An 11,269-nucleotide genomic window follows, 5' to 3' on the forward strand; every position below is an offset into this window, starting at 1 on the left:
AAACTGGTTCTTGCTATAGTTTTGGGAGGTTTTTTTTGGTTTTTGTTTTTTGTTTTTTGAGATGGGGTCTCACTCTGTCACCCAGGCTGGAGTGCACTGACGCAGTCTCGGCTCACTGCAACCTCTACCTTCTGGGTTCAAGCGATTCTCCTGCCTCAGCCTCCTGAGTAGCTGGAACCACACGCATGCACCACCATGCCCAGCTAATTTTTTGTATTTTTTTTAAAGATGGGATTTTACCATGTTTCCCAGGATGGTTTTGAACTCCTGAGCTCAAGCAATCCACTTGTCTCGGCCTTCCAGAGTGCTGGGGTTACAGATATGAGCCACTGCGCCCGTCCTGGTTTTTTCTTTTTCTTTCTTTCTTTCTTTCTTTCTTTTTTCTTTTTTCTTTTTTGGAGATGGAGTTAACTCTGTTGCCCAGGCTGGAGTCCAATGGCATGATCTCAGCTCACTGCAACCTCCGCCTCCCAGGTTCAAGTGATTCTCCTGCCTCAGCCTCCTGAGTTGCTGGGATTACAGGTGCCCACCATCACACCTGGCTAATTTTTTGTATTTTTAATAGAGACGGGGTTTTGCCATGTTGGTCAGGCCGGTCTCAAACTCCCGACCTCAGGTGATCTGCCTGCCTCGGCCTCCCAAAGTGCTGGGATTACAGGTGTGAGCCCCAGAACCCAGCTCGGCCTGGTTTTGAAAATGAGATTTGCCAGTATACTTAATGATGCCTGTGTCTCCCTGATCGGGTGTGTCACTCTTCCCTGCCCCTCAGTGATCTCGTTTAGGATGTAGCGGCTGTTTTCATCTACTTCAGCCAGCTTGTTAAGTGTGTTCCTGCTGGCCTGCTGCACCTCACTGCTCTCACGGAAGACTGGTCTATACTGAGATTTCCTCCCTGGAAATCTCCCTGGTCTGAGCCTCAGTTTAGCGTATTGATTAATTAAGTGCTTCAGACTGTGAGTTCCTCATCTTAACTGTTAGGGTGATTTGACGAAGTGCTCCAGGGAAGGGTCCGTTAGAAGCTGCTGTGTAGTTCCTGCTCTGTGACTGCAGGGACAGTCATGAGCTTTGAGGACCAGGTGCGGCTGTCTCCTCAGGAGCCCATCAGGGTGAGCTCACCGAGAGGAGAGGGCCCTATTGTGCCGGAGAAGTCCCCCTGCTCAATCCTCTCGTGCCCCATCTCTCCATAGAGCAGCTTCCTCATTGCAGGTGGGCTGCAGGGTCCTGCTCCCTACCCCTGGGCAGGGCACCCTGGAATGTGGGAGAAAGCCCCAGGAATCCCTTTCCACTGTGTTCTTCTCTGCTGTGTCCGAGGGAGGGGCAGCAGGGAGGCTGGGGGTGCACCCCACATCTCCCCAGCAGAGGCCTCGAGCCTGAAACTCGTCAGGTGCACTGTAATTGGACTTTATTCAGTTTTAACGTTGAATATTAGAGCAAATGAATGAGTAAGAGCAAAGAGAAAGTTGGAAAGGGCATCTGAGGATTGTACTAGAAGAACAGGAGCAGCCTTTTGGATGCCCGCTCTGCTCCAGAGGCAGGGCATGTGCACTGCTGTGGCTGCACCCACCTGGGACAAGCCTGGAACTCCCGTCTCTGGGTGGACGAATGGATTTGCCCAGGCCACATGGCAGAAGGCCATCTGTCCCAGCGGCATTGGGCTGTGACTGCAGAACTGCTGCCTTGAGTTAGTCTAGAACTGGCGGTTGGGATGATTTCACTCCTAGTTCATGTTTGCTCTAATTTGTCATCTGACCCGGTTTTTAACATTGTGTTTTAAGGAGAGAGTTGGGAATTAGATCCCCACTGGAGGGTGCTCCCTGATCCTGCCTCTCTCTTGCCATCTCCTCTGTCCTCCACCGCAGAGTTCAGCCATAGTCGTGTGCACTTGGCGTTTTGTGTGTAGGTTTGTGGGGTTTAGGTGTGATTTTGTGACACAGATCGCGTGGTGTTGGAGCCAGGGCTTTCAGTGCCTCAGTCACCCAAATAACGCACTGTGTCCCCATGTGTTTGGCTTTTTAACAAAGGAAAGGGAGCGGGAGCGAGAGAGAGAGAACAGACAGCGCGAGCGCGAGCGGGAGCGGGAGCGGGACCGAGAGCGGGAGCGCCGGCAGAGGGAGCGTGAGCGAGAGCGGGAGCGTGAGCGCGACAAGGAGCGGCAGCGGAGGAAGGAGGAGTGGGAGCGTGAGCGAGCCAAGCGGGACGAGAAGGACCGGCAGCACCGTGACCGCGACCGGGAGAAGGAGCGGGAGAAGGAGAAGGGGAAACCCAAGCCCCGCTCCCCGCAGCCACCAAGGTAGACCGTGGTTCCCGAAGCCCAGGGGTGTGGGGGGTCCGGCACGCAGTCTGTACCTAGCCCCCCGACCTGCAGGTCCGGCAGGCAGTCTGTACCTAGCCCCCCGACCTGCGCTTCCACTCTGCTACCCACAGCTCTGGAGCCCAGGGGAGGAGTGCAGGCCCACGGCCCGAACCTGTGGTTCCAAACCCAAAGCTCTCCGACGCAGGGCCTTTCTGTAAAACTCCCAAGGTGGTGACATCTGCCCTGAGCTCCTGGGAGGCTGTTCTTGTTCTAGGGGATCTCACTGATGTGAAAGTGCTTACAGTCCACATGCAAACATCAGTGTGCTTTAACAGACACTGCCCTTGTATACCACGCATGGTGTGTAACTCACACCCTGGGCGCCATGTTACTGTTCTCAGCAGAGTTCTGAATTCCAAAGCACGCCTGGCCCCCGGAGCTTGGGATTGGGCTCAGGTGCTGTGGGGTGTCCGTGTTGCTGGCCAGGGGGAGGCGCTCCAGCAGCCGGCATGCAGGGGAGAGCTGGGGTCCTGCCGTTTCCTTTGTGCGGTGGATGCCTTGGGTGCAGAATGATCCTTGCTGCCAGCTGCTGGGGGAACAGCGAAGACCCATGAGACAGGCAGGCGCTGGGGCTCGGGACAGCCGTTTTTTCCCTTCAAATATACTTGACTATTAGAGCAGAATGGATGGGCCTCTGGACATTAGAGTACTGGATGATGTTTTTTGTGGGTGTTTCTTACAACTTTATTGAAATATAATTCATGTACCATGCAACATACCCATTTAAAGTGTACAATTCAGTGGTTTCTAGAATATTCAGAGTTGTGCAGCCATCATCACAATCAATATGGGAACACTTTTGTCTCCCAGAGTGAAACCTTGCGGTGGCTTACACTTGTATCCCTGCACTTTAGGAGGTTGAGGCAAGTGGATTGCTTGAAGCCGGGAGTTTGAGATCAGCCTGGGTAGCAAAGCAAGACCCCATCTCTATTAAAAAAAAAAAAAAAGAAAATTAAAAATTAGCCTGGCGAGTTGGCATGAGCCTGTGGTCCCAGCTACTCAGGAGGCCAAGGCAGGAAGATTATGGGATCGCCTAGGTGTTGGAGGCTGCCATGAGCTACCCTCGCACAGCTGCACTCCAGCCTGGGTGACAGAGCGAGACCCTGTATCTTAAAAAAAAAAAAAAAAATTGTTTTAAAAAAATCTAGGCTGGGCACGGTGGCTTACGCTTGTAATCCCAACACTTTGGGCGGCCAAGGTGGACAGATTGCTTGAGCTCAGGAGTTGGAGATCAGCCTGGGCAACATGGCAAAATCCCGTCTCTACAAAAAAATACAAAAAGTTAGGGCGTGGTAGTGTGCCACTGTGGTCCCAGCTACTCAGGAGACTAATGCAGGAGGATTGCTTAAGCCCAGAAGGTTGAGTTGAGGTTGTAGTGAGCCAGGATTGTGCCATGGCACTCTAGCCTGGGTAACAGAGTAAGACTCTGTCAAAAAAAAAAAAGAAGAAGAAACCTTGTACCCATCAGCAGTCACTCTCCACTTTGCCCACACTTCCCAGTCTCTTAGCAGCTTTGTGTCTCTAGGGATCTGCCCGTTCAGAACATTTTGTAGGAACAAGTGTGCGATATACATGGCCTTTTGTAACCGGCCTCTTTCACTTCGAGCGTTTTTAACATTTGTCTACGCTGTGGCGTGGGTCAGTGCTTTACTCCTCCGTGGACACACCGCATCGCGTTTCTCCCTTCGTCTGTTGATGGACATTGATGTTGTTTCCACCTCTTGGCTGTTGTGAATGTGAATTTGTGTGCAGGTTTTTGTGTGGACGTAGGTTTTCATTTTTCTTGGGCGTGTACCTCAGTGTGGAATTGCTAGATCATGTGGTCACTCTATGTTTAGCGATTTGAGAAACCCCCAGACTGTTGTGCACAGCAGCTGCACCTTTTACATTCCCGCTGGCCGCGTAGGAGGGCGCCATCTCTCCACATCCTTGTCTACACTTGCTGTTGTCCGTCTTGTTGATGACAGCTGTCTTGGTGGGTGTGATGTCTCCCTGCTGTTGAGATTTGTATTTCTCTGATGGCAGATGATAACGAGAGCATTTTTTCTGTGCTTATCGACCATTTGTATATCTTCTTTGGAGAAATGCTTATTCAGATCCTTTGCTCGTTTTTTAATTTGTTTTTATTGTTGAGTGGTAACAGTCCTTTATGTATTCCAGATACAAGTCCCTTATCAGGTATATGATGTGCAATTCCAATTAATGTTTTCTTTTTGTTGCTTATGGTTTTGGTGTCATGTAGGATACTGTTGCCTAATACAGGGTCATAAAGATTTACTGCCGTGTTCTAAGAGTTTCATGGTTTTAGCTCTTACACATAGGTCTTTTTGATCCAGCCTGGGTGACCCTGTCTCAAAAAGGAGGGGTTCGATGAGATCATGAACATTGCTCCGTCTCAGGGTTGGTTTGTGTCAGCGTCCCCGTGGCAGTGAAATGCAAGGAGGGATCAAGGCATTTCCTTATTGGGAAACAGCCCAAGACTCTTCCAGGGTCATGGCCTGCAGGACTTCCCAGTCAGGAGTCTGTACTTGCAACGCAGGGATGTTGTTTGACTTGGCTCTCATCAAAATCCACATTTGGACCTACACCTTCCAATAACGCTGGACTCTGCTAGACCTGCAGGCGTGGGCAGCTTCATGGCTGGAGCCACACAGTGGCCACACTTGGAGGGGCCACAGTTCTCACGCTCCCCTCAGAGACCTGGCAGCCATCAGGACCTGCGACTGTGGCTCTGGAAGCATTTGCATTCACCCACGGGACAGAAACAAGCCCGTCGTCCACATCATCTTGTCCGTGTGGCTGGACGACACCCGCTCTTACGTACAGTGGAACACAAGTCGCCTTACTCTTTTCTGAAAGTCAGCTTTCAGGCAGGACTTCGCAGGCCTTTGTTTCAGGGTCACTCATGGCTGTAGCTGCTGCTTAGGTGGCGGCCCAGTTTTGACTGTTTTCATTCTCCAACTCACAATGAATGGACTTCCCTAAATGTGCTGTATTTTATCATACTCTCCTAACATTAGGCAAAGTAATCTTTTCAAAGAACATTCAGGGCCGGGCGCGGTGGCTCACGCCTGTAATCCCAGCACTTTGAGAGGCCGAGGTGGGCAGATCACAAGGTCAGGAGATCGAGACCATCCTGGTTAACATGGTGAAACCCCGTCTCTTCTAAAAATACAAAAAATTAGCCAGGCGTGGTGGCGGGCACCTATAGTCCCAGCTACTCGGGAGCCTGAGGCAGGAGAATCACTTGAACCTGGGAGACGGAGCTTGCAGTGAGCTGAGAGCGCGCCACTGCACTCCAACCTGGGTGACAGAGCAAGACTCCGTCTCAAAAAAAAAAAAAGAACATTCAGAATAAGTGACATACTTCAGATGTTTTTAATCCTTTTATGTTACAGTTATTTTGAAGTTTATATGGTCATCCAAACGGGGAAACTGGCATTGACCTTGATACTGTGCTGTCTTCTTCAGCCTTTCAAGCCCTTTTTGGATAGAAGCCCTTTCCCCTACAGCACACAGCATTTGCAGTGTGGACTCAGCCTAAGGCTGCGTTTTCCACTGGAACCGCACTGCAAAGGTGAGATCCAGCACCCCATGCACCCACCCCCAGCCGCTCACTCTGCCTTTAACGGGCTGCCCCCACCTCCTCCGTTCCCTCTGCCTGGAGGGGCTGCCCCCACCTCCTCCGTTCCCTCTGCCTGGAGGGGCTGCCCCCACCTCCTCTGTTCCCTCTGCCTGGATGGACGGGCTGCCTCCACCTTCTCCAGGGTTTTGCTCAGATTCCTCTGCACAGGGAGGTCTCCCCATCCCCTCCTGCTTGCCAGCCTACTTTCTTGTTCCTCATGGCCCTCGGTGCCCACCTATCTGGAGCACTCGCAGCAGGTGGTCCTGGGGCATCACAATCTGCCCTGCTCCCCGCTGCAGCCTCCATGCCTCTCCCAGAGTCCCGCACAGGTTGGTGCTCATCCACATTTGGGGGTGCTCACTCATATTTGGGGGTGCTGTCAGTGAGTTTTGGATTTGGTAGCAGCCTGCATTTTTACCTGCATGTCATAATTGATTGTTACAAGTTGATAAAATTGCAGATTGATTTCTACAAACAACCAGCTCAGTCTGCTTTCCAGATTCATAAAATGACGGTTTTGACGCAGCCCAGATCCTTGGTTTTAGAAGCAGAGACATAGAAAGGCAGTGATATCCACGTGGAAGGTCACTGTGCTGTGTGGTTCTGGGTTTGTGAGTCCGTCAGCATGTCCACTTCGGTGGCTTATGGGCACACGTTCCTGGCCACAGACCCCCTTCCCCAGCCCCTAGTCATGTATTCTGCCTGTTTCCAAGAAGTCGGGGGCTCTTCCCACTCAGGAGTCTGTACTTCCAACTCAGGGATGTTTCTGTGTACGAGAGTGTACTTTTGGGGTACGTATGAGAGGGCGGTTGTGCCTAAGGTCTCTGTGTTCCTCTGCTGTGGCCCTCGCAAGTTAGTGACTCGTGGGATGGGAGGATAGATTCCCAACTGCCGAGCCCCTCTATCCAGTGTGCTCAGCCTCCCCAGAGGAAAGCGGGTGACGGATCCCAGGAGGCTTGGAGAGGGTAACTCTGCCAGCATGGCCACCAGGCAGCAGGTTGCCGTCGCCAGCCCCCGAGCCCTCAGCTTCACAGAGTCTCACATTCAAGAAGGAACTGGGAGGTGCTCAGACGTTCTCTAGCCTGATCTGAGCTCACAGCTAGGGTTCAGGAAATTCTGTACTAAATGAGTTTTTCTTAAAATCAGACACAGCTTCTGTCACCAAACTGGGCCGAGCCGCTCTTCCCACTTATTTCTGAGCTGGTTTATTTCCCTTCTGTGAGGCTCACGTCCGTTTCTGTCCTTCCTGAAGCACTTGCTTGTGCTCCTGGGGCTGCCCTCAGCCCCTTCTCCAAGCTGCCAGCAGCAGGGCTGACGTTCTCTGCGTCGCTTGTCTGGATTCAGCCAGCTTCCGGGTGCTGGGGAGTCCCCAGTCTTGGCTTCACTCACCTTCGCGGGAACCCTGCCAGGCCCGCTACCTGCCTGGAGGACAAGGGTTTCCCCAGCGCAGAATTTCCAGCCAGTGCTCCGGCTTCCTTCTCACTTATCAGCCAGAACTAGCCTGGCTGCCTTTTCAGGAGCAGCTGAATTCCCCTTGCTGTGAGACATATTGAATGGGTGGGCCTTTGGCAGGTTGGGAGTTTTTAATCATCAGATGAATAGAAAGAATTTTTCTCACCTAAACTGGAGGAAAATGACACGATTTTGCCCAGGGAGATCCATTTGGGAAGATTCTGCCTTCAGCTACCGAGCAGAACACGAATGAGGGGCTCTGCAGCGTCTGGCTTGTCTGCACTGGGACTAGGCCTTCAGGGGGCTGCACCCTAATGAAGCGCAGTCACTTTTTGTTTCGTCTCCAGCGCAGCCGAAGCTCATTATAGCAGGCACTTCACCACCCCAAGCTTCACAAGGGGCGTGGGCGTGCAGCAGGGGGAACGAGACTTGGCCACCGTCGGGTGCCGTGGGTGTCCTGAGTAGAGTTGAGGGCCTCCCCCAGGAGGGAGAATGCTGAGCCCCGATAGGAGACGCTGCCCTGAGCCGTCTGAGGGCCAGCACTCTGTCCATGGGGGAGCTCTTTCTTTTCCTTATCTCTAGCCTAATACCCCTCTTTCCTGAGGTTCTCTCTTACTGCCTAAGCTGTTTGACTCTGGGACTGGCTAGCTTGTCCCCGTCGGGATCTCATCCCCATCGGGATCTCTGGCAGGACTTCCTGACCAGCTCCCCCTGGACCTGCGGCTGGAGGCGGAGTTGTGCCGCTGTCTTCGACCTGGTTTGCCTTTTGAGGCTCACCTGCTCCTCCATCTGGGCTATTTTAAAATGATTAGAGCAGAACCTTTCAATCAGTTCTATCAAATGCATCTGTAGAGCTGAGGAGGAGGGGGGCGATCCCTTTTGTGACACCTACTTCTAATCTTTGTAGCTAGGCCAGTGGGTGTGCTCACAGCCAAGGCACCTCATTACGTCATTATGATGCTCTTTGACCAGTCATTGTCATTAGAAATGTAAACACTGATTGGGGACCTTCCAGCGGGAGCTGTCTGGGCTGCCTGCTGTCTCCAGGCTGGTCAACTTCCAGGTGTACCTTTGTGGCTTTGGGTGCCCCTTCAGGGCTAGAGCTAGGCAGGCTCCTGCAGTGGGATTGCGGGGTGGACCCCTGAGACGGGAAGCACTTGCCCCCAGCACCTACTCACCTGGCTGGGGCTCTTCATTCTCACACTTCCCTGGTGAGTTCCGGACACCACAGTGTGGCCCCTTTTGTGGCCCATCCGGTGAGCACCTACTTCCCGGGCTGCCGCTTCATCCTGAGTTATTTGGGCTGAGCCCTCTCATCTGCCAGTTTAAGGCACACAGGAGTCTCAAGATCTCTGCTGGGAGTGGAGCAGTCTACACAGTCTTCTTCGGAGGGAGTTGTGACTTCCCCGAAAAGGTTAAGAAACCCTGTTTTAGACCAGCCTTCTGGGTAAGGGACTAGTGGGGTCAGGGATTTTCATGTGCAGTTTAACGCACAGAAGGCGCAGTTGCTGGTGTTTGTATCTGCTCTGCGCTGAGACTGGCTCTTGTAGGTGTGCATGAGGCCACGTGGCCTTCTGCGCAAGTTAGAGAAGGTGACGGCCACTCAGGCCTGTTCTGGCCTGTCCATTGGACTCCACTTTTTTTTTTTTTTTTTTTTTGCAAAAAGTAAAGACATGGGGCTGGCCCTCCAGATCTGCTTTGGGCTTTTTCTGTTACGTTTTAAGGGAGGTGGGCAGAGCACGTGGCCTGTAGCTGAATGCTCCGCAGAGCAGACACAGGAACGAGCCGGGAGAGAAGCTTCGCTGTGGAGGTGCTCCCAGAGCTGCCTCTGAGCCGGCTCAGCCGGGGGAGGCCTGTAGGCTCCCATCTCCCTTTTCCCGTGTTGATTCAGATGCTTAGCTCTTTTGATTGAGGAAAGAACCTTCATGCGTTTTTATCCTTTTTTACCTTTGACCCCAAACTTGGCAGCTGCTTGGGTTGGAGTTTCTGGACACAGGGGCCTGTAGCGGCCTGGCGTCGATGTTGCCTCACGTTCCCGCTGGCGTCGGTGAGGCATGAGCTGTGAGTGTGCCAGCCTCGGGCCCTTGGTTTTGTCTCTGGCGTGTTTGCATTGGTGGTAGAGCTGACCTTTGCCCCTTAGAGAGTCTTCCGTGGCCTTGAACGGGGAATGGGGGCCAGATGACAGCACAGGCCCCGCGGGAATGGCCGCTTCCTCAGTCAGGGGTCGTCTGGAGGGTTTTTCCCTCCGGTGGGAAGTGTTCATGCAAATTCCAGATCTGTCCTGGCCCAGCTGGAGGCGGACCTTCCTGACTGGGCCGTCCCTTGCAAGCATTCGCAGCCCGCACTGGCTCCCTCCGAGCAGGCCCCCACTTGTGAAGGAGCTGAGCCGCTGGTAGTGGGCTGTCCTGGGGCACCCATGTTGTGTGTTTTGCTTTTGTTGGTTTTGTATCTGCCTGGTTTTTCCAAGTCTAATCAGGATGTCCCCTGGGGTGACATCCTTTGCTGAGAGAAGGGCACATGCCTCGGATCCCAGTGCTCAGCCTTGCTTTCTGCCGCAGCCTTGGGGCCTGGAGACTCACATCAAAGCGCAGTGGAGACAATGCCCAATGGTCCCAGCCCCATTGCCCCAGGTACCACCTGTTAGCCACCATAGGACCAAGATTACAAGCACCGTGGTCAGAGGCACTGGCCTGCAGTAGGACTCCAGGGCACCATGGCCTGAGCCCAGCTTTCTCGTTGTGATTCCCATCCCAGCCGTGTCCTGTGGCTTCCTGGTGCACACAGGGCTGTTCCTTGCACCTCCCAGCTGGGTCTTGACACCACAAGCTCTTCCCTCCAACCTGGGATCAGCCAGGCCTTTTCTAGGAGATGAGAATGTACCATAAAAACAATTACAAGACTGGGCGCTGTAGCTCACGCTTGTCATCCCAGCACTTTGGTAGGCTGAGGTGGGTGGATCACCTGAGGTTGGGAGTTCAAGACCAGCCTGGCCAACACAGTGAAACCTGGTCTATACTTAAAATACAAAACTTAGCTGAGCGTGGTGGCATGTGCCTGTCGTCCCAGCTACTCAGGAGGCTGAAGCAGGAGAATCATTTGAACGCAGGAGGCGGAGGTTGCAGGGAGCTGACCCTGTGCTCCAGCCTGGGTGACAGAGCCAGACTCTGTCTCAAAGAAAAACAAAAAAAAACTATTAGAAGATTCCTGAGAGCGTGTAGGAGTTAACAGCGTTAAATGGTTTTCTTTACAGAAATAGAAAAATCCTTAAATAACATTTGAGATGTTTTCTGTAATAAGTAAATGTGAGATACAATGATTCTGTAAAGTTTGGGAAACTGTAAGCAGTAGAGGGAGCATGAGGAAGATGGCCAGGCTGGAGCAGCTTCCTGGCACCGGCTCTGCGCCTCGGACCGGCCAGGCCTGGGCCTGCCTCCCCCACAGCGTCACGTGACCATTTCGCACGTGGTGCTTTCTTAATGAGCACTGGCTCAGCCTCCCAAGACACCTGCCGCTGGAACTGACCGCCGGAGCTGTGCACACCCGACGGAAGCCATCTTCATGGTTTGGGCCCCCACCCCAGGTCTGAGGAAAGACACCAGCTGGGGTGCAGTTCATTTATATTTGGTTCTCGGAATCCATAGATGTGACTTAACACAGATCAATTCCCAGACTCACCCAATTCTTGTGCCACTTGCATAATTTTTCTTTTCTTTTTTTTTTTTTTTTTGAGACGGAGTCTCTCCCTCTCTCTGTTGCCCAGGCTGGAGTGCAGTGGTGCGATCTCGGCTCACTGCAAGCTCCACCTCCCAGGTTCACGCCATTCTCCTGCCTCAGCCTCC

At 52.9% G+C, this 11,269-nt stretch overlaps 1 protein-coding gene across 1 annotated transcript in view; it reads left to right on the top strand.

Moving 5' to 3' along the window:
* ZC3H18 (zinc finger CCCH-type containing 18) overlaps nucleotides 1-11,269 on the top strand; it is a 60,298-nt gene that overhangs the window by 33,000 nt on the left and 16,029 nt on the right. Inside the window, exons 6-7 of the mRNA XM_011972445.1 lie at nucleotides 1,188-1,206; nucleotides 2,022-2,290. Coding sequence (XP_011827835.1) covers nucleotides 1,188-1,206; nucleotides 2,022-2,290 — 288 coding nt within the window. The remainder of the gene's footprint in view (nucleotides 1-1,187; nucleotides 1,207-2,021; nucleotides 2,291-11,269) is intronic.

This window comes from Mandrillus leucophaeus, unplaced genomic scaffold (genome assembly GCF_000951045.1).
Source record: "Mandrillus leucophaeus isolate KB7577 unplaced genomic scaffold, Mleu.le_1.0 Scaffold10, whole genome shotgun sequence".
NCBI classification, from domain to species: domain Eukaryota; kingdom Metazoa; phylum Chordata; class Mammalia; order Primates; family Cercopithecidae; genus Mandrillus; species Mandrillus leucophaeus.